This window comes from Myodes glareolus, chromosome 20 (genome assembly GCF_982192425.1).
Source record: "Myodes glareolus chromosome 20, mMyoGla1.1, whole genome shotgun sequence".
Taxonomy (NCBI): domain Eukaryota; kingdom Metazoa; phylum Chordata; class Mammalia; order Rodentia; family Cricetidae; genus Myodes; species Myodes glareolus.
In genome coordinates this window covers 8,315,406-8,343,399 of record NC_142045.1, presented here as the reverse complement: position 1 = coordinate 8,343,399, position 27,994 = coordinate 8,315,406, and the positions used below count along the sequence as shown (strand labels likewise).

At 44.5% G+C, this 27,994-nt stretch overlaps 1 protein-coding gene across 4 annotated transcripts; it reads left to right on the top strand.

Annotated features, from left to right (window-relative positions):
• Nucleotides 1–42: 42 nt before the first annotated feature.
• Map9 (microtubule associated protein 9) lies at nt 43–26,984 on the top strand. Of its 4 annotated transcripts, XM_048424695.3 has the most exons (15): nt 43–221; nt 978–1,127; nt 2,150–2,234; nt 5,479–5,799; nt 8,883–9,100; nt 11,922–12,018; nt 13,722–13,966; nt 14,756–14,826; nt 16,356–16,524; nt 17,467–17,556; nt 18,665–18,826; nt 18,954–19,099; nt 19,280–19,412; nt 19,518–19,575; nt 22,985–26,984. In XM_048424695.3, the coding sequence occupies exons 2-15, from the start codon at nt 1,053–1,055 to the stop codon at nt 23,011–23,013; spliced, it is 1,899 nt and encodes a 632-aa protein (XP_048280652.3). In that variant the 5' UTR covers nt 43–221; nt 978–1,052; the 3' UTR covers nt 23,014–26,984. The 4 variants fall into 4 exon arrangements, with proteins under 4 accessions (XP_048280652.3, XP_048280649.3, XP_085538641.2 ...); XM_048424692.3 differs by lacking the exon at nt 19,518–19,575 and having other exon boundaries at nt 48–221; XM_085682515.2 differs by lacking the exon at nt 19,518–19,575 and having other exon boundaries at nt 48–255.
• Nucleotides 26,985–27,994: the final 1,010 nt, after the last annotated feature.

Below are 27,994 nucleotides of genomic sequence, written 5' to 3'. Positions count from 1 at the left end.
TGTGCCGTAGTCCTAGCAACGCGGGCGGAAAGTCGGTGTTGGGTACCCGAGAGACCAGGCGTGTGGGAAGTCACTTCCTTTCGGAGACGCTGTTGCCTAGCAACCGCCCTCCGCCTCCATCTTTTGCCCCGCCTCTTGCTTCTTCCAATACCTGGTTTCGCGGACTTCCAGGCCCTGGCCGGGGCGACATCGGTGCTAGAGCCCAACCGCTGCATTCTCAGGTGGTCCCAGGAGCCCGGGCGCAGGGCGTACGGGGTGGGTTGCAGGATGCGCGGGCCGGGGGCAAGGAGGAGCCGAGGGGACCGCGCTGGGTGTGCGCGGGCCTGGCGCGTGCTGGGTCGGGAGCCGCGCGGAGGAGCTGGGGACACGGACGCCACCTGGCCGGCCCGGGGAGCTCTGGGCGGTGGCCGGCCATCCGAATGGGCCTCGGGCGTCGTGCGAGCAACAGACTTTAATGCAACCTGGTGTCGAGATGTCCTTATGTGTTTTATTTTATTGTGAGAGAGCAAACAAATGGCTTAGGAAAATGTCGCTGCTGTTCGTGGTTAAGCATTGTTTTTGAATACGGTTATATGCAATTCATTTTTCGGGGCAGGGGTGAGGTAACCTTGACTCTGACAGTCCTCTTGGAAAAAGTCATGCTGGCGTCTGCAATGCAATGCTGTTGAATAATGGAAAAGTGGGAAATGTCTGGGACATTTGGTGCTCATCCTTATTTTTAATTTATATTTTAAGCTTATTCATTCTTAAAATAGTTGTAGAGCAGTAACTTTCTTTTGTATTTTCTTTCTGCGAAAGAAATTTGTTGGGACAATTTTATGTCTTTGCTAAAACGCCATTATATTTTGAGGTGAACATATAGGCCAGTGTTCGGAGCAGGGTATTTTCTGTTTGGCAGGAGGACACTAATGCCAGAAATAGAGTATCTCGATCATGTAAAAACGTCTAATTCTTTTATATATTTATATATTTTTCAGCCATAATCACAGTTTGAATGAACTATTCCAATTATTTAGTAACACTTTTATAAAAGTAGAGAAAAAGAATACACTATGTCGGATGAAATCTTCAGCACAACTTTGGCATATACCAAGAGTCCAAAAGCTACCAAGAGAACTTCTTTTCAGGTAAACTATGTCAAGGCATTTTGGTTTTGAGTATACTAGAACTCAGCACTTGCTGATTTGCCAGGGGTCTGGCTAGAAGCGAGAGGAGTTCTTGCTTCTCTTTTGCTGTGTTATAGGTGATCTATCAACTTTGGATGCTGGTATTAAAATACCCACTCTGTGACTACTTTTTGTTCATTATTGGCTTCTAAGTTGAAAGTGAAAGAACCACTTTGGAGTCTGTCTAGACTTCAGTTTTCTATTGTAAGCATTAAAAGACTTACTGTGCATCATCACGATTTCAAACTCTTCTTCCACATCTGCGATATTGATTATGTCCATATCTGTAGTTGATTATACCCACTTCTGCAGTATTGACTATGCCCATATCTGCAGTATTGATTACGCCCATATCTGCAGTATTGATTATACCTATATCTGCAGTATTGATTATAGCTATATCTGTAGTATTGATTATGCCCATATCTGTAGTATTGATTATACCAACATCTGAAGTATTGATTATGCCCATATCTGCCATATTGATTATGCCCATATCTACTGTATTGATTATGCCCATATCTGCAGTATGCCCGAAGTACCAGTGCAAGACTGAGAAGAATGTGGCTCAATGGTAGGTTGTGAGCCTACCCTGTTTGTCAAACCCAAGTCTCTACCTCCCTCAGAATGTACAGGACTCTAAGAAAATGTTGGTTTTTAATAAATTTTATCTAAACCAATGCTCCTATCATTAATGAGCTTTTAGCTCAGATTGTAATTAGCTCAGACCTGCAATTAGTTTATCTGATGCTAGTAGTCACTTCCTGTTTAACTACAAGGCCATAGGCGATGGCTCCCATTTAAATTTTCTGCAGTGAGTTTGATGACTTGGGAATGGATCACAAAGCAGGCTTCGGGGGAATGTAGAGAAATGAAACTTAAATTTGAAAGCAGAATAATCAAGTATTATTTGTTTAAAATTTACTTCTAAGTATGAGATGTGCCTGCGTGGATGGGAATTAATATTACTGTTCTCCTTTCAGGATGAGCTGATCAGAGCAATTACAGCCCGGTCAGCCAGGCAGAGGAGTTCTGAATACTCAGATGACTTTGACAGCGACGAGATTGGTATGTAAGGAGAAATACAAATGGACCAGTTCCTTGTGTTTTGCTTCCCTAGTTACATGTCACGTATCCCCTAACTTCTTAGGACAATACAGTGCCTATGAACTCACTCATTTTAGAATTTCTGTGCATGCAATGAGTTAAAAAGCCACTAGTAATTTTCAAGAAGCTTACGGATTATTTTTGATTATTTCTGAACGTGAGTTTAAAACTGTGTAAGTACATTATCAGCAGGTCTGCCATCAAGTGATGCCTTAGGAGTAAGCTATATTGGAAGGCGGTTTCTTCTTGAAGTTCAACTTGAAGAATTCTGTATTCAGATAGCAGCCAGGGTGACAGGATTAAACCTGGGAGCATTTCTGTAATCTTCTGATACAGCCCGACTGGGGCTTGGGATTGTGGGTAGAGTAGCTACTCTTCTGTTGTTGGTATAAAACATCGTGACCTAAAGGGACTTAGAGAGAGAGTTTATTTTACTTTATAGTTGAAGAGGGATGTGGGTCCATCATGGGGAGTGGACTTGGAGTAAAGCTGCGGACATGGCGGCAGGGGCAGGAAGCTGAGCCATAACCTCACCAGCAAACGTGAAGCAGAGAGCAAGCTGGAATTGTGTCACTGCGATGAACTCTGAAAGTCTCCCCCAGTTATGTGCGTCCACAAACTGATACCTGCTCCCCTAACGGTGCCGCCAGCTGGGGACCAAGTGGACACGTCCCTGAGCCGATGGGGGAACTTTCTCGTTCAAATCCCCCGATCCCACTTCCTGTAACGCATGAGCTCACGGCCAATGTGAAACACATCCAGTCCGACTTTAAAATTCCCCATCGTCTTTAACATTTTCGGCATCACTTAAAAGTCCAGTCTCTTGAGATTCAAGGCGATTTCTGAATTGTAACCCCTTGGAAAACCAGAAAAGCAAATTACATACTTCTAAGATATTATGGGACAGGATGTATACAACCATTCCAAAAGGGAGGCACGTGGGGGCCCATAGTGAGGAAATACTGGGCTAAAGCAAGGCACTCTCCTTGGCTCTGCCCCTCACACTTCTCTGTCTGCAGCATACCCCCGCCCCTCTCTCTTTCTCTCTTGGTCTCGCCCTCATCCTGTCTCTAACTCTCTGGCAGATGTCTCAGGACTCTGCTTCTACAGCATCTTGGGGTTCCCTTCACGGCCCAAGTTTCATTTTCACAATTCCACACCATGGTTTTTCACCCTCTCAGGGCCTTCAGACAGGCTTCCCTTCCTGCCACAGCAGGCCTAGCCAAGGAGGCTCTTGCAACCATAGGAGGGGAATCCATGATCCTCTCACACTCCTGGATTGTGTGCCTCCAAAATCAGCACCAAGTGGAAGCCACTGCCAAGCTTGGCTGTCACTGAGTCACATGTGTTTCTTATCCCATTGATTTCTAGAAGCAGAATTCATTCCATATCCTCTTTCACGGTTGGAAACCTAGCTACCTAGTGGGGGAGGGCTCTTGCCCTGAGGGCACCCTTCCCTTTGTTCCACTGCAGAGCTGGGGCCTCTGCTAACCCGGCTGATCTCATCTGCCTCCTGCACAAGCTTCCCAGGGCTCTTTTTCTCTTCGGGCTGTATCTTCCTGTCCAGCTTGCTTGTTTTTCTTATAGACCCTCATAAGCAAAATCAGTAATAACCAGTCCATAGATTCAATAATACGCTGTCTCCAAGCCTCCTCTATCAAAGAAATTCAGTTTATTACTTTTTAAGTTAGTGTACTGTTTGCTTTCTATTGCTGTGATAAATCATTAATCAAATCCAACTTGGGGAGGAAAGGGTTTATGTAGCAATTCATCCTTGAGGTACCTCAGATGCTCACCCAGGAGCCTGAGGTAGGAATGAAGCAGAGGCCATGAAGGAGCATGGCCAAGTGGCTCACTATCCTTCAACTTGCTCACCTTGCTTTCTTGTGCTCTCAGGATGCCTGCCCAGGGATGGCGCTGCCCACAGTGGGCTGGGCCCTCCCACATCAATCCTTAATCAAGAGCCTGCCTCACAGATAGCCCACAGGCCAGTGTGTTGGAGGCAGTACCTGGGTTGTGGTTTCCTCTTCCCAGATGTTTGAGTTTGTGTCCAAGTCGACAAAAACAAACCCACACCTTTATCCTTGGGCAAGATCCTATGACAAGGCCAGTCGGCCTCCAGATTTTACACCAAGATACCACAAGGAATGGCCTCTAGCCCACATGCTGTTAGAGTCTTTGCTTCCTCCTGAAGCTTCTTGAGCTGGAGTCCACATGACTCTCAGAACTTCAGTCCCAGGCTCCTCCTAGGATGGACTTTCAAACTCTCCTTCCAAGTTTAACCGCTGCTGTGTGAGCTCCAGTGTGTTCCACACTCCGGTTTCTAGCAGCATCCTCTTCTCTGGACCAGCTTCTGCCTTAGTTACTCTTTTGTTGCTATGGTAGAGCACTGTGGCCAAAGTAATAGATGGAGAAAAGAGTTTATTTGGGTTTGCGATCTCAGAGAAACGTGAGTCCGTCATGGTGGGGCAGCATGGCAAGAAGTTGTAGGCACTCGCTGGTTGCAGGATCTGCAGGCTGAGAGATGGCAGCAGACAAGAGGCAGAGAGCTAGCCGGAGGTGGCCGAGGTTGTGAGCTCCCAAAGCCTGTCCGTAGTGATGCACTTCCTCCTCAACAAACAGTGCCGCCAACTGGGGACCCGTGTTCAAGCCCCTGAGCCTACTGGGAATATTCTCAGTCAAAACACCAAAGTGGGTCGTTGTGAAAGACAGACCCTACAGATTCATTTAGCCATGATTTTGGGTTAACTTGGTTTCTTTAAGTGAGCTAAACATTCTACTTTAGTTTTCAGGTATAAGTATATAGAATTTTAAATCTGAAATGAAATGTGCTATTTTGTATTGTGAACAGTCCTTAAGTCCTGTGTCTTGTTAAGTTGTTCTTTATTAGATATATTATTTTGGGATGGGTGCTACATTGAGCATCTTTGGGGGACATACCTCAATAAGCACAGTGCTGCAGACACTTGGTAAATATTTTTAGTGTATTAATGAAACTCGGATTTTATTTCATAAATGCCAATAAGGAGTGCCTAGATTAGTGGTTTTCAAGAGGTACAAAATCAATTTGTACCTATTTGGGATTGTTGATTTATTTCTAGTCCTTTCTCTTCCTGAAGATGGTTGTTTTTCAAAGAGATGGAATATGGCCTTCGCATGTTTAAAATGCCCTGCTGAAATCATCTTTTTCTTGTTCATAATTCAGTTTCTCTAGGCGAATTTTCAGATACCTCAACAGATGAAAGTCTAGTTAGAAAAAAGATGAACGATTTTCATTTATCTGACGATGAGGAGAAGAATTCTCCAAGATTGTCTTTTTTGAAAACCAAGAATGTAAACAGTGACCTATGCAGAGAGGAGCAGGAGCTCGTCAGCCAGCACAGCGAAGGCGTGTCACCTGATGTTCATGACGATGTGGCCGGAAACTCCTCTTCCAAATCGCAGAATGATGCTCAAGAAGTCGGAAAAGAGATCATTGCAATAAAGCCTAAACCCAGAGTTCTCACCAAACGCAGTCCATCTCCAGGTAACTTGGCAAGTTACTATCACTGCATTTGCAGAACATTTGTTTTAAGATAATCTGTCACAAAACTTTTTATATGGTAGCTAATGAATTCAACTTTCCAAATTCTCAGCTATAGCTTAGTAACCATGGCTACAAGCCCTTTGCATATCCAGTCTGGAATCTGTGCTGGGGGCTGAGAGAAAAGCAAGCTGCTGTGGTCACCCACAGATGTAGCTCCCAAACACTTGGTTTGTGGGGAGGGAGCTGCAGTGAATCAGTTCTCATCCCCACACGCTCCCGAGATTAAAACAGCCATCTACAAGACTGGCAGTGTGGTGAAGTGGTGGGTAAATGGCTGGCATGCACAAGGCCCTGGGTTCAAGTTCAGGCCTATGGAAGCATGGCAGCATTTTTATACCAATAGTCTGCTTTTGTTGTTAATGAAGCTTCCAGATTCTCCTTAAGAAAACAGAATCTTTCTTTGGTCTACTGCATGGGACTATCAGCCAAAATCCAGTTTCCTGAAGGTAGAAGTAGCTTCCTGGTGTGACTGAGAAGTACTGGGGTGCTCTCCAACAGTCTGCTAACCCTTTGACCTGGGGAAGGACTAATGGAGAACAGTTAGGGGTACCCTGCGAGCCCTGGGAGATACCATGGAACATGCGGGAAGGCAAGGATTCTCCTGGTCGTCTTTCTTTCTGTTTTACAAAGGAAGAACTAGCTCATGCTGAGCTGTGTAAAGTCTCCCCATCATGTCTAGTGTGGCGCTGTCGGGTATTTCATAGCATGGTAGATGGCACCAGTGACATCATATATAACTTGATTTCAGACATATGTTAGGGAATGGCCCTTCCCTACCTGATACTCAAAGCAGAGACCCCTAGGAGAGCATCTGAGCCACTGATCACAGGCCTCGCCACCTGTTAGTTATGTGGGCAATGGATTCTGCCACTCTAGCTGCTGGGGTAGGAGGGCAAACCTGTTTTTCTTGTCCCACGGTATTGTGCTGAGAATCTTTTGAAGTAACTAGAAAATGCCATCAAATGTAAGCCGCCCGTGTAAGGAAGCTGAATTAACTCCAGCCTGAGCCTCCCAAAGTGTAGTGATGGACTCGTAGGTAGAGCGTAGTTGAATTTAGTCTCTAAGAAACTATGAGGACTGAGAATGTAATATAACGATAAAGTCCTTGCCCTGCATGTGGAAAGGGTTCATGATCCCAAGAACTGACCAACGAAATTAATAAAAAAAAAAAGGGAACTCAGAGAAGAAATGTAAACAAAGAAGCAACCCTTAGTCTGAGACAGCCAGATGTGTAATTCCCAGTTTACGGTAGGTACCAAGTAATTCTCCACCATCTGTTAAAGCTGTGGAAGAGCCTGGTGTGTTAATGCAGACACTAAGCCCTTCACTCTAGAGGCTGAAGCAGTAGGATTGCTGTGAGTTTGAGGCTAGCCTGCGCTACATAGATATAGGCTAATAAACAAGACCTTTCAGGTACTGGAAAAAGCTGGTGGGAATTTGCAATAAAGGTAAGATTGAAATAAGTAAGGCAATACTATGTTCTAACCACAAGGTGGCAGCAGAATTCTGATTGCCCCTTAGGTGTGAATGCATTGCTTTTCTTCCTGAGAATTTGACAGTATTTCTGGAAATGGATCTGAAGTTGTTGGGTTCTTCTGTTTGGAGCACAAACATTGAAGATTAAAAATTGAGGCGAGTGGCCCTGAAAAGTACTTGGCACAGAGAAGTAATAAAGGATCAAAATGAGTGGATGACTACATAGTTGATTCATCATTAGAGAAAGAATGTAATTCCTGGCTTTAGCCATACTCCTAAATCGGTGGTTTCTTTTTTTATTATTCTGTATTTACAATGCTGAGGATTGGATTGTTTTCTTGAGTGCTCAACACCCTCGGTACCACCATAACCAGTGAGTGAACGCTCTGCACCTCAGTACCACCGTAACCACCGAGTGCTCTGCACTTCCGGTACCACCATAACCAGTGAGCGCTCTGCACCTCGGTACCGCCATAACCACAGAGCACTCTGCACTTCCGGTACCACAATAACCACTGAGAGCTAATTACCTTTTGTCCCGCCATATATGTCTGCTAGGGACTTTTTGGATGGAAGACTTCTCTAAGCAGTCAGCGCTGCATCCCTTTCTCCAGCAAGGGGCCCTCCACACCCTGAGGCCAGCATCATTTTCTCCGCACCTGTAGTAGCACTTTTCTTTGTTTTGTCAGTTTATTTATTTAAGAATCATTTATTTTCTCTACCGGCAAAGTTCCTGAATACTGAATACTTATAAGGGCCGGTGTTGTATGGAGGAACTGGTTTCAGCAGAGGTCTCACTCCACAGAGGGAAGTTGTGTGATGCTTTATGTTTTGGAAATGTTTTTAATACTAAGAGAATTCATACAATTGAAATTAACGTTTAATAAAACTAAATTAGACTAGCAAACTACAGGATGGAAGTGATTGTTTTAGATTTTGATTCTGAAACCTGTTTTTATTGGAGCTTGAGAAGTGTGCGCTCGCCCCATGCTCGCAGCGCTGCCAAGGTCAGGCTTGCACACTTACCCCATGGTCACAGCACTGCCGAGGTCAGGCTTGCACACTCACCCCATGGTCACAGCACTGCCGAGGTCAGGCTTGCACACTCGCCCCATGGTCACAGCACTGCCGAGGTCAGGCTTGCACACTCACCCCATGGTCACAGCGCTGCCAAGGTCAGGCTTGCACACTCACCCCATGGTCACAGCACTGCCGAGGTCAGGCTTGCACACTCACCCCATGGTCACAGCACTGCCGAGGTCAGGCTTGCACACTCACCCCATGGTCACAGCACTGCCGAGGTCAGGCTTGCACACTCACCCCATGGTCACAGCACTGCCGAGGTCAGGCTTGCACACTCGCCCCATGCTCGCAGCACTGCCGAGGTCAGGCTTGCACACTCACCCCATGGTCACAGCGCTGCCAAGGTCAGGCTTGCACACTCACCCCATGGTCACAGCACTGCCGAGGTCAGGCTTGCACACTCACCCCATGCTCGCAGCACTGCCGAGGTCAGGCTTGCACACTCACAGCCTTTCCTTTTTCAGGGGAAAACGGCGGCAGCTGTGAAGCCGATAGCCATTTCAAGCCTTCACCTCGGCCCAGGAGTGTCAAAAAGAGCAGCCCCACGGAGGAGGGAGACAGAGTAGATGACCAGGAACATTCCCCGAGTGAAGATTCTGTCCCCAGCCCTGCCCTCCCAAGGCAGAATGGCACAACGGGGGAAACTGAGGAAAAAGCACACTCTGAAAACCTTGATCTTGAGGTTGGCACAATGTGCGGTTGCTGGGTTCCTTAGCTCAGACCATCCTGCATGTGTGTGCATGTGCCTGCAGGTGTCTGCATGTATGTTGCATTTTCTTTTGCAATTGTTAAAGAGTTCTTTTTTGTTTTCTGTTTTGTTTGCTTTTGTTTTTGATGTGTTCATTTTTTAAAACTATACTAGATTCCCTTGAGTCTAAAATTCCCTTGACTGTAAACATAGCATGATTTTACACGCCTCTGGAAAGCTATACCCATATCAGTTAGAGTAAGATGCGTCCATTTCAAAGAAGGTGAGATGTTAAAATAGTTTTGTTTTTCTGGGAATGTTTTTCTTGAATTATCATGGGCTGGTCTCCCTCTCAGGGGTTCTGTCTTCTGGGATACCTGCTACATCCTCTGGCTTCCACAAGGAGTCCATAATTGCAGTGTCTCGGGGAGATCACTGTCACCTCACTTGGTATTTCACTGCGCAAAGCCGACTTCCAGCTCATGTCTCAGAAAAGTACATTTTCCCCCATAATCTGCTTGAGCAGATCGGGAAGTTGAGCTGCAAGCTGCCTGGCCAGGTTTCCTCCTCTTTCTGGTCATCTGCAGTGTGGGAGAAGGACCTGCTCACAGGGCGTGGGGCAGAGAGACTTCGATACCAAGTCCATGGATTTCTAGTGCTAAGTCAGCCCTGAGCCACATCTTTAGAGCTGACGGTTCTGGTTTCACTTGCGGCTCCTCTGGCTAGTTCTTAATTTGTTCTGAAAGATCAAGGGAGGAGCTGAAGCACCGATTTCATGTATTTAATATAATTACCAGGTCCATTGAATATCCCAGTGGTTTCCTGGAGCTGCTGGAGCTGCCACAGACCAGGAGGCTGATAAGAGGGGAAACTGTCTTTCCTAGTTCTGAAATCTCGATGTCAGGCCACTGCCTGAGCCCGAGAGGATCCCACCACCCTGCCGTCACCACCACGCCTTGTGCCGCTGGCTCCCTCTTTTCCTAAAACAAATCCTAGCAGAGTTAGGGCAGTAGGCCTTCATCTTGACAGCAATTCCATCCACAAATATGGTACTTAGAAATGAAGACCTCCGGGTGGACAGGAATTGGGGAAGGGAGCTCCACTTAGAGAAGTACACAGATTCTTCTTTTTTAAAATATGGTTTGTTTATTTTTGCTTTATGTGCATTGGTGTTTTGGCTGCATGTATGTCAGTGTGAAGGTGTCGGATCCCCTGGAACTGAACTTACAGATAGTTGTGAGCTGCCATGTGGGTCCTGGGATTGAACCTTGGTCCTCTGAAAGAGCAGCTGGTGCTCTTAACCTCTGAGCCATCTTTCCAGCCCCAGGTACAGATTCTTAACTGTGAACTTGAAATGTGTAAGTCAACGTCCCTTGACTTGAAATGTGATGTATGTGTGTACTCTTATTGAGGTAGTGTAGCACTGCGGTGAAAATCTCCCAGGAACACACCCAGCCGTACCTCCCCTGCTGCGCTGCGGCTCTGCTTTCCCTTCCGGGCCACTCTCCTCCCGTTTATTATCAGTTTTGTGTTGACTCCTTGTTTGTAAGGCATGGAATCTTTCCACACCGTGAGGGGGTCGTGTTGACGTAGTCACGTGGTATCTGACACAGCCCATAGTGGAGAGCTATTATCCTGTTGGACAGATGTCCCCCACTGCTCGCTGTGTCTCCCTGGCTCCCCTCTGACTCTTCTTTAAGGTCTCTCTCGTGGGCTTTCCATGGAGTTTGACCCTGCGTGTGTAACCTCCGTCTCTTCCCTGCATGTGTAACCTCCGTCTCTTCCCTGGGTGTGTAACCTTGTCTCTTCTCTGGGTGTGTAACTTCCGGCTCTTTGCTGGTCAGTTCCGAGTGTGTTCATCTTGGTGTGAGGTCTCACTTAATGCTTCAACTCCTCTGCCTCGGCCCTGCCGATGCCATACCAGATGTGGAAGAGGTGGGGGTGAGTGACATTTGCTTCCCCTCTTGCCTTCGTCAGTGTGCACACCTGTGTGCATGGCTGATGTGCACGTCAGTTACACACTTTTCTGCCTTAAACCCTGACTGATCAAGACATTGTAAGTTTTGTGCTTTGATTTCATACTTTTTTGTGAAACTTTCCATCTATACATGTGAAGGTGATTGCTGTATAAATTTTTTTCAAGGTGTTATAATCAGGTTTAAATGTCAGATGAGATTATTATTTATTGTTTTGTGTGTCTGTTATTGTGTTTGTATGTCTGTGTCTTCTCTCTTTATTTGCTAGAAATTTGTTATGAAACACAAAGTTATGAAAAGTTAAATTAGAAGGCTCATCAGTTAAGGTATTTGTGATCGAGTCTTTGTGGAGAAGTCTGTGCCATTAAACTTGGTTTTTTTTTCCTTAGTTCTATTTTGTTTTATGTTTTATTTATTTACAGATTTTGTGTGTTTGTTGCTTCTATGTGTCTGTGCATGCTGTGACTTGCCTGTGAAGGGCAGTGGACAACTTTGTGAGGCTTTAACTCTTCCGGCCTTACATGGGGATTGAACTCAGGTGGCCAGGCTTGTGAAGTCAGCACCGTTTCTCCCGCGCCTTCTTTCTGGCCCCTGATCTTTCCTTCCTGGTAGTTTTTCAGGTGCTGTTGAGGGCAGAAGAGAGTGTCCCATTCCCAGAAACTGAGGTTACAGGTAGTTGTGAGCTGCCCAAGTTGGTTCTAGGAAGTGAGCCAGGGACCTGTGGAAGAGCAGGAAGCCCTCTTAACCCTTGAGCCAACTTTCCAGCACAGACTGCGGTAAAGATCCTGTTGCCTCTGGGAATCCTTAGGGCTAACCTTATATGGTAAATATTTTCTTAGCAGGACTCACTCCTACAAAGTCTGACCTCATCATCCCTCAAAGAAAGCCCTGGAAATTGCACCTCACCGGAACCTCAGGAAAAAACATCCATGAAAGGTAGTCACACCTATGTCCTACCTTGTTTGTGAGCTCTGTGTTACTCAGTGTCCTGTCTGCAAGGGAAACAGTTATCTTGTATATTTAGGGGGAAAATGGTATGTCTTTTAACCCTGACTGTGCAATTGACGGAGTGACTTTCCACACGGAAGTTAATTTCCTGGTGCCTCTATTCCCCAGTGTACTGTAGTCCCTGTCTCAAAAGGCTGTTGTGAGAGTTGAGTGTTAATGTCTCTTATGCCTCCAGCAAAGTCTCAAGGACCACTGGGATGATTGTTGAAGGGAGCCTGTAGTACGTGATTGTTGCTGGCATCACGCAGCATGATGGCTACCTGGGCTTTTTACCCAGATGTAGACAGATGGACAGAGGAGCCTCTGGGCCTGTGACTTATCCTCAGCGCCATCTACCTCATGTGGCTGTGGGAATTTTAAAGAGTAGTAGTGCATAAAGGCCCTGGGACTACTACCAGGGTAAGCGCATAGCAAATGTGAGGTGTACGTCGGTTATTTCCTTTGCTAATGTTGGAGCTGGTGTAGCTTGATACAGCCCAAAGGAAGAGCTGGTTGGAGGGATGGAGTGTGGGCTGGCTTCCACTAAGCTGGTTAGTTTTAGTCAGCTTGGCCTACAGCTAGACTATCTCAGAAGAGGGAACCTCAGCTGAGGGGGTGCCTCCATCAGCTCAGCCTGTAGGCAAGCTTGTGACTCACGTTCTTGTGACTGGGAGTTAGACCATGGTAGAAATCAAACCTGCTACTAAACAAGGCCTGCTGGCTCTTCTGGTGACTGTCACACGGTGACCTCTGGGTGTCCCTGAGTGTCATGGAGTCAGTGTAAATAGAAGCAGTTCTCAGAAAGCCGAACTTCACCTTCTTATGGGAGCTCAGCTTTGTGCCGGTGAAGTCCTGGGTGCAGCAGCCCCGCCCTTGGTGCCTTCATGGGAGATGATGAAGGAAACGAAGGCGTGAATCTGGCCTGAGCTGGCTGGGTCTCTGCATGAGGTGAACTACATAGATCTGAGCTTGTCTGGCCACACGTGCAACTCGCCTGCGCTCCTTCCCCCTCAGTGCTGTGGAGGGAGCCATTGCCTCCTGTTTTCCCAGCATGCTCTGTTAGCTTTAATCAGATGGATATTGCAATCTCGGTTACTTGATTTGCACAGCCACACCTTCTCCTTTACTTGGGGGTAATTATTCCTTTCTAATTATGCATATGCTGTGTTTTCTAAGTATGAGGCTTGTCAAATGTTAGATAGAATAAGCATTTTTGCATTCATAGACCAAGTGTATTCAAATTTAACTGGATGGTTTTCATCACGCTTTGTTTTTTAAGGAAAAAGAGATTATAGCCTCGCATCATGGCACGTACCTATAATCCAGCACTCGGGAGGTAAAGGAAGATGGTCTCAGCTATAGGACAGCCTGCTCCAAAGAGGGAATCTGCAGTTTAGAGCACACATTGCTGCTATTCTGTAGGACCCAAGGCTCCTTCCCAGCACCCACATCAAGCAGCTCACACCTGTAGCTCCAGCTGCTGGGGATTTTTGACTCCTCTGGCCTCTGAGATGGGCACCTGCATTCATAGGAACATTTCGAACACACACACCCAAACATTCTAAATAGCACCCATTTGAAGGACAGTAAATGAGTCTGTCATACACTATGGTATTAGAAGGATTCAATGCTGTCTCTCTGCTTCCAAACAGATCATGATGGAGAACCCATAGAACTCTGGGATTCCCTGATATCAAATGAAAACGAAGAAACTTCGGTTTTGGTAAACTGTGTTTCTCCTGAACTTGAGCAAGCCGATGCAGGTCAGGTGGCTGCTACTGACAATGACGAAGCCAGAGCGACGGCTGGGCTCACAGATGATGACCTCACCACTGACCCACTGCTCTCCACGTCCCCGAGTGTCGTCACGCCAACTGAGACAGCAGAGCCAGCCAAGGTCCGTCTGGAACATACAGCACTGGCATTTCAGGTTCACACGTGAAACAAAACCTCCCAGTATCTCATGTCTGTCTTCACACCTCTATATCCGTGTGGAGAACATCTTTCCACAGTGGGATTGTATTATCAAGTAGATATGACTTAATTCCATTGAATTTCAATTTCAAGGAAAGTCTGCACTTGTCAGAATGAAGGCAATTGTTCCCTGGAAACTGTCAGGCATAATGATATGATTTAAAATAGTTCATAATCACATAATATATGTGTCTCTATATGGTTTGTATAGATCAGATAATAAAAATATAGCTGTTTAGAACAGCTATGGAGAGGCTATGTTGGTGAAATTTTCATCTCTTCAAAATATAAACAGCTTTAATGAGAGGTTTGAAGAGCTCCTTGTACACAGTGACTCCAGACCAGTCTGAACTGTGTGGGACCCTATTGAGTTCCAGGCCAGTCTGAACTTTATGGGACCCTATTGAGTTCCAGGCCAGTCTGAACTGTGTGGGACCCTATTGAGTTCCAGGCCAGTCTGAATTGTGTGGGACCCTATTGAGAGAGACGAAGACAGAGAGACAGAGAGAGGAAAAGGTCGGGGAGGAGTGCAAGGAAGAAAGGAGGGATGGAGGGGAACAAAAGAGGAAGTTTTTATAAATGTTTTTCAGTCACCTACCCTAGTGCCTAAGGTGCCTGACACTTAGATATAGAACAGTGATTTCCTCAGCTTTGCTTCCCAGCCTGACGTTACCATGGCGAGTGATCTGTCTGTGTGTTTCCCATCTGCTAGAAAGCAAACGAAGACCGAAACATGAAGAATAAAAAGGCAACCAATGGTCGAGTGTCGAGTGCCTCTGGCAGGTAAGAGTCACTGATGTCCTTGTGCTTTCTAGTGGTTTCCGTCGTCAGATGGGACAGATACCTCGTGATGAAACTCTTAGTTGGTCCTGCTCTTTCATATAAAACTCTCCACTTATTTAGTGTTCTTTGGGGTTTTCTCCCCGGCTGTGTTTTTATTTTTTCCCAGATCTCATTGTGCAGTTCCTTGGCCAAAGCTCCTGTTTTTTGATGAGAGACTATGTATAGATGGTCGTAAATTTGAAATCCAGCATTGTTTTTCTATTAAGTGTTTTTGGCAAACACAGGAAAAAATTGGACAGTTTCCATGGGCTCAATGGGTTTATTGAAATGATAAGAATGTGAAGCTACACATGTCGGCACATGTGCAACCCAGCATGCAGGAGACTGAGGTGGGAGGATGTGTGCATTCAAGGCCAGCTTGAACTGCATCGCAATACCCTGTCTCAAATAAAACCAAATACTACTACTACTAATAATAATAATAATACTAATACTACTAATACTACTAATACTAATAATAATAATACTAAGTGCTGAGCATCCCGAGAGCCTCACCCCCTCTCTCACTGGTGTTACCAGCACCTCAGCCTTCCGATTTTTCTAAACTAGTGTTAGCTGAATAAGGGGCTGTCAACTTTGACCAGTAAGTCAGTAGTTGACATTTTCTGAGCCCCACCACTACAGCCTAAGGTAGGGGTGGGGATATGCAAATGAGTGTTGAGAGCCACCATGCAGTAAACCTTCACCAAAAGAGAAGATAGGCCAGATTTCCCCATAATGTCTGAAATATGGGTTCTGACCTGCTAAATCCACAGGGTATATAAAGTAACAGAATAATGCATAACATATTCAAAGAGTGATTAAAAGCTACGTTTATTGGTAGTTTTTATGTTTTTTTAAGATGTGGTTTATGTTTCTTTAAAAGGCTCTAATTATTAGTATCTAAGAAGATACTAATACTATCTTCTAGATACTATAGTTCAAAGTTCTAAAGTTTAAATTATGTTAGCAGAACTAAGAAAACAAGACTTTTGACTGGGTTATTTTCAAGGTAATTATAATTCATTACATTCACTCATAATTTTTTCATTTTGTTTGTTTGAGACAGGGCTCCACACTTAGCCCAGGGTAGCTTGGAACCCACTGTGTTCAAGCTGACCTTGAACTCACGCCTCAGTCCTCTGAGTGTAGGGTTGTAGGTGTGAGAGGCCATGCCCGGCTTTAGAATGTGGTTATAAAGGTAATCACTGTGTCTGACAGCTCTACCTTAGAGTGTGGTTACAAAGGTAATCACTGTATCTGGTAGCTCTACCTTAGAGTGTGGTTATAAAGGTAATCACTGTGTCCGACAGCTCTACCTTAGAGTGTGGTTATAAAGGTAACCACTGTTATCTGGTAGCTCTACCTTAGAGTGTGGTTATAAGGTAATCACTGTGTCCGACAGCTCTACTTTAGAGTGTGGTTATAAGGTAATCACTGTGTCTGACAGCTCTACCTCACTTGTTCTCGGTCCGTTTGGAACTTTCCAGGCTGATGACCTCTGAGTTTTTGAAGAAATCCGGCCCCACACGGAGAAGTCCATCCGCAGCTACCTCTTCTCACTACCTAGGGACATTGAAAGTCCTGGACCAGAAGCCATCACGGAAGCAGAGCCTGGAGCCAGACAAAGCTGATCATATAAGGGCGACCGTTTACCAGGTAAATGGAAAACATTTCTTAAACAAGAGCTATCGTCTCCCCAGGCCTGCCCACCAGTTAATAATGTGACCATCTCAAAGGATAGCTGGATGCTCACTGTCATTGGGGAAGCTTTTCTTAGAAGTGTGTGAGCAACCGTGAGGGTTTTTCTGAATTATTTGCTGCCCCATTTTGCTTAAACTATAAAAATAATGTTTTTAAAAAAAGAGAAGATACTGCTATGATTTATAGAAATATAGCAAAGGCCAGTTTGCTGAAAAATCTACATGCATTTTATAATACTGTTCTCAAAGTTTGTGTTGCTCATGATCAAATCCTTTCAATGTTTTCTCTCTTGAGACAAAGATTTTCCTAATTTTTCCACAAATTAAGATTTTCCTATTTTTTTAATCCCATCTTTTTTTTAATATTTATTTGTTATGTATACAATATTCTGTCTGTGTGTATGCCTGCAGGCCAGAAGAGGGCACCAGACCCCATTACAGATGGTTGTGAGCCACCAAGTGGTTGCTGGGAATTGAACTCAGGACCTTTGGAAGAGCAGGCAATGCTCTTAACCTCTGGGCCATCTCTCCAGCCTCGATTTTCCTATTTTTTTTCCACAATTTTAAGAAAGATCTCTTTTGTTTTGTTACACAGAATATAACCTCCTTTGGAAAATTTTCCACTTGAATTTCAGTATAAAATGTTGATACTTTAGTCATTATATTAAATCATTGCAGTCTTAGATACAAGGGAGATGATGCAATAAGATTTTCTTAAACAACAATATTCATATTTATGTTTACAGCTTCACTGGGAAAAGAATGCTGCTTTAGACAAAATTATAAATTTTTTGGTTTCTTTTTTAAACTTTAAACAAATATTTCAAAAGTGGGTATGAATTCTAAGTCATCTGGGCACCTCGTAGTATCACATAAGCTTTTGTTTTTAATTTCACAGGAGTGGCTGGAAAAGAAAAATGTGTATTTGCATGAAATGCACAGGATAAAAAGAATCGAAAGTGAAAACTTACGGATCCAAAATGAGCAGGTATCATAAAAGGAAGAATCCTACGTCAGTAAGAGCCTCTGGGTATTTAATGTCACCAAATGAACGGTTTCTAAGTGGTAAAATGTGTACATAAAAGAACTGATTTCTGGCTTCATATTCTCAGTTTGGGTTCAATTTACCTTTTACATAAAAATACATGCACATTTTAAGTCTCCCATGCATAGGCTAGACACAGCAGGGCTACTATTAACAGTAGCTGTGTGACCACCAAATTCAGTCTCAGAAATTCCTGCCGATTAAAGTTTAGGCTAGAACATAGGAATATACACTGGCCTTCAGTTTTCTTGTTCTGTCTCCCACGCCGACCCCTGCCTGCTCGAGAACCCACTCCAATGGACTGGTCCACATAAGTAGGTCAGCAGGGAAGCATCCCTGAAGTGGGCAGCACCAGGGCCAGGCGGGTCTCTGTGGGCCAACCTCCAGGAGCTGTGCCGAGCACCTCTGTGCCGGCCCGCCGGTACTTTAGCTTTTGAAGTGTGTCACCTCCACGATGCAATTTGTGTCTTCTAAGGTTGAACAAACCGTATTTGAGGTCAAATACTGGCCTTTGTGAGGTTAGAGAGTAAGTGTGTGACTTAGTTACAGTACTGCCCCGCATGTTCTACAATGGGTTGCTCTTATTTGACATTTGGTCTATGTTCATGTTATAGGAATGCTATGCTTTGATATTAAAACAGGGTTCAAGCCAAACACCTGTACCCACTATGTGCTTTGGATAACTTACCTTACTTTATAATCTTTTAACTTTCATGATTTTTTTTTACTAACATTTTACAGTACCAGTTAACCTGTAGTGGTTTCTTTTGAAAACATTTATTGAGCATACTTCCAAAGTCAATCGATGCTTTTCTCATGAATCCAAAATAAGTCAACCCCTGATAAGTGCTTTGATATTCTAAAAAAGCAGCGAATAACTTTTGTAGATCAACTTTTCCAAGTAATTCTAAATAAATTACCTGTTTTGCTACTTTGTATAACAACTGTTGGGAGACTGAAGACAAATACATATTTGTGTATATGTGTCTAGACCTGTACTCCTGTCTAGACACATATATGGATGCCATTGTTTTTTCAAAAACCAAAATAGAAAAGAGCTGCTAAGAGAGAGGAAGCATTAGCATCGTTCGAGGCCTGGAAGGCTATGAAAGAAAAGGAAGCAAAGAAAATAGCAGCAAAGAAGAAGCTGGAGGAAAAAAACAAGAGGAAGACGGAAGAAGAAAACGCCGCGAGGAAAGGCGAGGCCCTGCAAGTGAGTACCGCAGACCCCCTCCGAGCCTGGTTGTTAGTCCTGCTTGTGCTTGAATGAAGGATCCGTTGTGCTTTTGTTGATCTCAGAGAAGTCGTGACAGGTAGGAAAACACTGTGAACTCTTCCAGGCCTTTGAGAAATGGAAGGAGAGAAAGCTGGAGTACCTAAAAGAGAAGACCAGGAAGGAGAAAGAATATGAGCGAGCAAAGAAACAGAAAGAGGAGGAGACGGTCGCTGAGAAGAAGAAAGACAACTTAACTGCTTTTGAGAAATGGTAATCCTGCTCTGTGGGCACGCAGCTCGGGGGCTTCAAGGGAATACTTGAGGCTTGCCTAGGACTTAGGCCTGCAGGGCTTCCCATGCCTTCCAATCCCATCGCTTCCGAAGCTACACTAGGGCATCTCTAGCGTGTCTTCGCCTTTAACTTTCTAGTGTTTCATGTTCTCCTACACAGGACTGAGAGAAAGGAGGCTCTTCTCAAGCAAAAGGAGAAGGAGAAAATCAACGAGAGGAGAAAGGAAGAGCTGAAGAGAGCGGAGAAGAAAGACAAAGACAAGCAAGCCATCAGTGAATATGAGAAGTGGCTGGTAGGTGTTGATGAACTTCCTCCTTCCCTGGATCTTTATTCCTTTTCTGCTTCTCATTCCCATCCTGTTTTCCTTGGAGACTACCTAGGCTTTCCTCCTCTGCAGCTCAGATTCCGCCATGGCCTCTCCTTTCTGGCTGCACTTCTGAGGTTGCCCAAAGCAGGTGAGCTTGCAGCAGGTGTGAGTTCCAGGTGGACATCCTGCCTCGGGCCCTCCCCATTGTGCCCTTTCTTCCTCTGTGCTCCTTGCCTCTGACATCACCGGAGGCAGTCAGGTGCCCTGAGGTCCAGAGTCTTCGAGGCGAAATCAGCCCTTGCATGCAGTAGTGCTGAGGTTAATGGGGAGGAACTTACTTGATTTCTTATGCTCTTTCAATGTTGCTGATGATGTAGGGAAAAGGGTCTTATTTAGTCATTGTTGAGTGAAAAGGGTCAACATTGTAGTTGGAAGGTACACATCCAGCTGTTCTTTACTAGATATGTGAGAATAATAAATATTTAGTTTTAATATGTATATGTTAACAGGTTACTTTTTGGTGCTGTCAAGCAAAATACAGACTTCTATTTTAAAACAGATACTCATTTTGTTAATTTTGAATAAATAGTAGCTATGAATATTATACTTTGTGCAAGTAGATGACAAACGCTTATGAGTAGTGCCCATGTCAAACTCTGGAGTGCTCCCCAGAGCACACTGCCCCGTGCAGGAGAGCTTTGCTCTGGAGTGCTCCCCAGAGCACACTGCCCCGTGCAGGAGAGCTTCAGGACAGAGGAGCAGGTGCTGCTCAGACACCAAGTAAAATGATCTAGAAGAATGTATAATCTTTGCATTAACCCATAAATGGGCATTTTCTCGAAAGAAGTGTAAATGAGAAGAAGAGGCTCAGCTTCAGCTGCTGTGATAGCGGAAAGATATGGAGGAGAACACTTCAGTAATAATAGGAAATGCCCCTGACCCTGTATCCAAGCATAAAAGAGGAAATGCCGGTAACCCTCTACCCAATCAAAAAACTAGAAATATTTCATATCTGCTCTCTTTCTGTCTCCTTAAATTTTCTGCTTCATGTGCCATAGAAATGAAACAGAAATAAAAATCAAATAATGCCATCTCCACTCAGCCTCCCCTTCCAGCTCTGGCCTCTTATATTCTGCTTTTTCTTACTTCCAGGATGCCTCCCTACTTCCAGCCTCCTCCACCCTTGCTTGTCCCGATCTCCAGCACAACCAAAGCCAAACTAGAACAGTTCTGGGTTTGCTCAAGTCTCCTGCTGCTGTGACACTTGGTTCACTGTCCCTGTGTAATGGTAGTCTCACACACGCACGCACACGCACACACGTGCTCCTTCTGGGTTCCCCCACTACCCTCTTTCCCCGCTCATGTCTGAGTGTTTTCCCTGAATTCTGGATATGGCCATGACCTACTGTTACTGTGTCCTTTTTTCTCTTCTGGGGCCTGTCTCCCTCCCCCGAAGCCTTGATCACAGTCGTTTCTCTGTCTCCTCCGGCATCCCCAGCCATTCCCAGCTTCTCCTGAGCCATGACACTTAAAAACCTCTTCTCTGACTGAATCTGCAAATGTTTTCTCTTTGCACCGTGTGTCACCTTAGATTGATGTTCTTTTAATCCACTCTTCTGTGGTCGTATATTACCCTTTTATTTATTATTATTATAGACACTCACCCAATTTTAGATTCTATGATATTAATTTACTTGTTTCTCACTTGTCCATTCGGAAAGTTTTCTGAGCATCAGAAACTGTATGTGTGTGTGTGCACGTGTTTGCATGTGTGTGCATGTGTTTGCGTGTATGTGTGTGTATGTGTGTGTGTTTGGATTTGATAAGCACTGTGTTTGACCCCCAAGTAGAAGCTGAGTGCTTGACATTTGAGTGAAAAAATAAAAGCCACAGCTGCCTGTGCCAGAAGAACGAAAGCTCCACAGACACCTGAGAACCTGCTCTGTGTCGGACGTGATATGTGAGGAGCAGCACGAATTAGTGGTGCAGGAGGATTGTTATTGGGTAATTCTTTTGATATTTAGGCTTCAAAGCTTTGCTTCACAGCAGGAAAAACTGCTAAAAGGATTAATGCACTCCACAGAAAATCCCAAGCAATTGGACAAACTCAAAGAAAACACAGCTCGTCCAGTCTCCCAGATCTGACATTGCCTTCTAAACCTTTAAGTGCTCAGAGTCACCAAGGAATAGAGTGGTGCTAGCCAACGGCACAGCATTACACGTAATAACGTGAAATTCAGTGTAGGTACTGGCGGGCTTGTGAGAGTAAGTGCTCATGCGGTGACATTGAATATGTGCAAACACTACCAGAGAGGCTGGGGTACAGGAGACATGATGAGGGAGTGGACAGGGAACACTGAGGGGTTGGGTCGTGCTTAGTGGGTAATCACATGTTGTGAATAGTACACAGTTTTCTCTAGTTGGGTTATTTCCTAAAACATGGTGTAAGAGTAAACACTAAAAGTAACAAAATAACACAAAACAATATTATATTATTTGAAATATTAAATTGAAGATACTCAAGCTACTATAGTTAAACATACTGTTAATCTCCACAGTCAGGTAAATCAAAGTATTGATTAAAAAAATCACAGAAAAGACAACAGATTGTCTTAAAATGTGGTAAAGCTCAATAAAAAATAAAACGCAAGACTAAATTTTCAAGAGTCTGAATGCCCTGGGTTGCCATGGCACGGTGAGACGTCACTCTTACTGGCCTGCTGGGAATGCGTCCCCTGAAGGTCACTGCTACCATTTTATGATCATGATGTTTGCTATAAAACTGCACACTCACAGATATTCTGTTTTGGTTTTTGAAGCAGGGTCTTGCTGTGCAGACAAAGCTGACCTCTGACTCAAGATCCACCTCTCTCGGCCTCCCCAGTGCTGGGAGATGGCTGGCACCACCACCACCGTGCCTGCATGTCACAACTGTCTCCATGCTCAGCCTCCTTTCCTTTCCTGTTCTTCCTCTTCTCTGTTTCCTGTCATCATCATTGTCTGTGTGACGAGATGAGGTCTCATTCTGTAGCCCAGGCTGTCTAGAACCCATTGTGTAGCCCAGGCTGGCCTCACATGGCAATCCTCCCTCCTGAGCTGCGTGAGTTTTATAAGTAGAAGCTTCCAAGGCTAGTTGGACATAGTTTTCTCTGTAACTTTCAACAATTAAAAAGGTGAGGTGAAGTGGGGCGTGGTGCTTCACTCCTTTAGTCCCTGCAGTGGGGAGGAGGCAGCTGGAGGAATAGAGCTCAGGGCCCCATCCACTACACAGGCATTGTGATGCCAAACCAGGCTCTGAGTGCCTGTCTCAATAACCAAGCAAGCAAGCAATGACATTACTACTATTAATAGCAAATTTGTGCATGTTCAAACAAATCAGCAATAGTCCCTAGCTATTTTTCCTTCAAAACTAATTAAACAGGAAATTGTGTGCAAAGATCATATAATGAATTATTTTCTTCCAGCAATCCAGTTCAATAACCAGTTCACATAGTGTATATAAACTTAGAGTTTTCTGCTTTGTCTTTTGTTTTTTCTTTTGCCATTTTTTCCTTTAGGAGAAGAAAGAAAGGCAGGAAAGAATTGAACGGAAACAAAAGAAGCGCCATTCCTTCCTTGAAAGCGAGACCCACCCTCCGTGGAGCCCTCCCAGCAAAACTGTGTCCTCGAGAGTATTTTGACAACTCAGGTTCTTGATTTATCCATTCACCAACTTTGCCCATGGAGTTGGAACCGTTCATCTCATTATTTGTGGTTAGAAGAGTCTGTTTCAATTGCCTGCAGGAATTCTGCAGAGCGCAAGAGAGGTGCTTTACAGTGTAGGCAGTGGGAGCTGTTTTCTCAAGTGTAGATAAACCGCCTCAGGCGAGAAGCCGGGCAGATTGCTGAGATCCAGATGCATGACGCTTTGTCACGTCCTAGTCACTGCTGACGTGGGTGGTCTGTGTCACTGAGTTCTGCGTCTTTTAAAGCGTGGTTAGTCCCACCGACCAAAGGCTGCCATCCAAGGAATGATTCAGGTCGTGAAAGCTCGTGCTTCTGGATTGGACTTTGGGAATTAACAGTCCCTGGGGAGTATGGGCAGGTTATTCTAATTCCGCCCAGAACAGCATCTCCGCTGGGCAGGCTGAGACCGCAGAGCTCTCGTCAAAGATCCTCGCCTTCCGGTTTAATCTCAGTGTGCGTTGCCTGTGTGAGCCTCACCTGACAATCATGGCCATTTCTGTAATGGGTTCACTTCTGAAACTTTTCTTTCTAAATTCCATCTCAGTGTGCTTATTATTTGGTCAAAAGCCAGCAATTTGATGGTAGCGGTGTCTTATACAGTAGCTTTGAGAATTTCATAGGGGTCCAGGGTCATTGTCAAAATTCTTTCTAGACTAAAGTTATAAAGATCAATGAAGGGAACTCTCACCTTCTCAACTAACCTAGAATGCTTCAACTTGACTTTAGAAGCAGCTGAATAAGAAAGTAACTTTGTAAAAAGATTAAGATTTATTTATTAATTTATTTGACCTCTGCTTCTCCCCGCATCATCTGGTCCCATACGTGACTGGTCATTTCCTGACACAGACCAGCTGTGGCCAGCGGCTGTAGGCAATAATGTGCTGCAGAGACAATCAATGGAAAGCACGATCGCTGCTGTCCCCTGAGCTCTTCTGTCAGCTCTGCTGCCTCCTGACAGATGGAATTTGTCAGCTGTGTAACAACTATTCGGGGTAGGTGTTCTTAGCTTTACTGCGCAGATAAAAATACTGAGGCTAAGCAAATCTGAAATAACTTGCCGTACAGCAAACATCCGAGCAGTGGGACCCAACCCCACTGTCTTCCTCGTCCTTGAGACCTGTGTGACCTCAGAGACAGTGGCTGACTTCTCAGTCAGTCAACCTCACAAGCACTTGTCACTCCCAAGGCGTTGATTCTGCAGTGCTGGTGAGTCATGGTCCTTGCCTGCTGCCTCCAGATTCTGTACCTCCTTACGTCTAAAATGAGGCAAGGACTCATGGGATCTCAGAGGTTCATCACACATAGTGTTAGCAAAGTCAGCAGCTTGTGCAAGACCCAACCGTAGGATGTGCACAAAACGGGAAGTCACAAGAGGCTGTGTGGCATGGCCAGAGCAGATCAGATCACACGACAGACACTCACAGATGAAGTGAGAAGCCTTTGATACTGCCAGAAATGGTCACTGAAAGAGTCTCAGCAGGGTGCTATTGGTTTGGGATTCAGGACTTGAATTTGTGTGTTTTCCCACACCCAAGCCTCCCAGAATAGACTGATGCAGGCCTCTTGTATTGAAGTCAATAGGTAGAGTTGAAAAAGGGTTTTGCACATTGTAAGGAATGAAGAGGAGTCAGACAGGAGTAGCTCTTCCACGGTCACTTTGTACAGTGTTGTATTTGCTATTGCTGATAGCTTCTGAATCATGAGAAATGAATGATACAAGCAAGCCAAAGTGAAGTATTTGGAGCAGAAGGACTCAGTAAATAGCCTTTGTCATATTTATTTACCAGTCCCCACTTCATGGACGGGAGGTCAGTGTGCGGTGAGCAGGACAGAAGTTACTTAGTACACAGTTTTAGCATGCAGAACTCAGCCTTCTGGTCCGTCTTTGATGGACCAGTCACAGTCAAGTGCTGCCAGGAACAGGGCCCTCAGAGAAGACACCTGAATGCTGGTCTTTAAAGATGGTTTCTGAAGAGAATTACATGACAAGTGAAGATGTACCCAAGGCCCCAAATGTTGTTCCCTCGCATGTGATTTAGGATGAGTCTATATAGAGAGTAAGTAATAGGGTTTTTTTTTTCCAATTTACAACAACCTGTATTCAATCTCTATGGGATTTATCTAGTTAAATAAAATCGCCCCTTCTCCTGTAGTAAAAATAAAGCAGAGATTTGGCCAGTGAGTGAATATCTAAATCTGTAATGTGACAGTCTGAGTTCCAGAGGGAAGACTTGAATCTACTAAGATTATTATTATTATGTATTTGCTTATTTAAGAAATAAGACTTGCCCATATATTTCCTTAAAAGGTACCAAATATAGATATAGGTTAGTTTATAATAATGAAAAATAAAACTTTTATATAAAAGTAAGTTCCATAATAACAGCAAAAAGGTATCACACATATCAAAAGGAATAATATGGTGTGGAATAATTTAGATGTGGAAGAGTTGCTGTTTCCTTAAGGAAATAGGCTAAGAACAGCTCAGAGTAATGGTATTCCCGTAGCCTATTGTGTGTCACTCTTGAAGGTGCTGGTTCACTAGTTGTAGATCGGAAAGATAGCTGATGTTTTCACTGTTGCCAAAGTGGTACCTCATGGGAGCTTGACAGCCACAGTTGGATGGCCCTTGGGGTGATGTAGCTGTTCATCACCCTGGACCAGACTGTTTCTGTGTTGAATAATCTAACATCCAGCTCATTTGCCAACCTCAGATGCCAGTTCTATCATCCAGGCTGACAGCAGGCCCTTTGCCCGTCATCTGCAGCTGTGCTGGGCTCCTGAGATGCTCACAGCAGCGTTGGCTAAGCGTGGTTATTGCTCCTGTGGCTGGTGCTGCTCTCTCCTGTCTCCCTTTGCTTCCCTGCTGTTTGGGTGCTCACATTGCTCTTTAAAGTATGAGGAAAGAGTGGCACTTCTTAAATACAATAGGGAAAGGAAGTTTCATAAAGTAGGGGGAAGTGCATGCTAGTTGAAATCATTCTCAGAAATAAGATAGTACAGGAAACAAATTTGCCTAATTTAATCCTGATTCATAGTTTAATTGTACTGCACTGTAAGACATTTAAAAGCCTATGTGTCCATTCAATACAATGCAAATACATTATTGATTTTCCTCGTTCCTAGTTACGCTAACTGATAGAATAGTGAAATGGCATGTGGGTGATGATGTGGAGGCTTTCCCAAGGCCTTTGTCATAAAATGTCGTGTCTACTGCTGGGTAGAAATGTGCTATGTGGCGTGGTGACTGTAACCAGAACATGTGGAACTCTCGGTGCTGAACTTAGGGTGTCTTGGGGATTATTGGGGGAGATATATTTAATGCCTGCACCTTAGTAATACATTTTTGTTTCATACTTAATTTATTACAGTTAGCTACTCATGGTTTATTTTATTGTTATTATTTATTGGCTGCACGCCAAATGTTGATAAATGTGTGCTTATCTCTGAGCTAAAGATGTTGATACCTCTTTTATTGGAAATGAATAGTGGACAAGAAGTGATTTGCAATGTAAGATCTGGATGAGAAACTGACGGCAGGTGTGACATAGTTGTCAAGTGATTGGAAGACTCAGATTCAGGAGGTCACCATGTTTCCACCCCTCCATGATAGCTGCGGTTCCCCGCATCTCCACTCTCCCGTCTTCATCTCCTAGGGAGTGCTCTACCATTGGTGGATGGAAGGGGATGGAGGAGGGAGCTCTTCCTCCTCTGGTCCCCTAGGCCTCTGTCTCACCTCTCCCTGTCTTCTGTGTTATCTAAGTGTACATACATATATGTATATGTTTATAATCTGTATTTGATCACTGAAATAAAAATGACACCAAGCCACCATTTGGTAACTGGATTTTTTATTAAACAATTCATCGAGAACTTATTCCCACAGTAACATACCTTTAATCCTTTTTATGCTGTACCTACAATTTATTTCTAAGTAATTTGTCCTTAAAGTGTCTTAAGTGTGCAGCCAATATCTTCCTAGTAAATACCCATAGCAATGACTGTGAACTTCATCGAGTCTGTATAGGTAAGTAGAAAGGGACAAAGCTTAAGTATTAAAAAGTCAGAAACTCCCTTGAGCTATGTGTTAGAGGTGTTGTCCTAAGGCCCCCCTCCCTTACTGCGTGAAGCCAAAGTCATCAAAGATCCCCTGGGTCATTTAAAACAAGATCATCAGTGCTGTAATTTACTCTTCCACGTCTGCCTGTTTATTTATTATGTCACCATGCTTTTTCCTTTCCAGATCAAGTCACACATGTCATGCCTTCAATACCTATGCATGTGTGTGCGCGTGCATGTTTGTGTGAGTGTGTGTAATGCATGGAGCCCAGGGCCTCTTCAAGCTTGGAAATGTTCTACCGCTGAGCCACATTACCCGTCCTCCATCTACTTCTCTTGTAACCCGTCCGAGTGTTTTCACTCCCACCATCTAGTTTTCTGAAAACGCAACTTTAGTTTGGCTTTCTTTCCCACTCTACATGCACAATGGCTAACTACTGTGTAGACAGCATCAGTAGTAAAGACCACAGGCCTGCGGAGGCAGACAGGAGCACAGGAAAGTTGGGTGATGGGAAGGGAGCTTGGCCTCAGCCTGTAGTAACCTAGGTTTGTTTTCCATTTTTAACCATCACTGACCATATCCAGTAAACAATCATATCTCAGCACTGACCCTGGAGGTTCCAAATGCGACAGGTCTGCAAAGCTTCCTGGTTCCAACGTTCTTTCCCAGAGATCCCCAATTGATGTACTAAAGGTGGACACACAAGTGAGAGCACTCTGACATGCAGATTCCACGGGCTTGTGTCTGACAGACGCAGATTCCACGGGCTTGTGTCTGACAG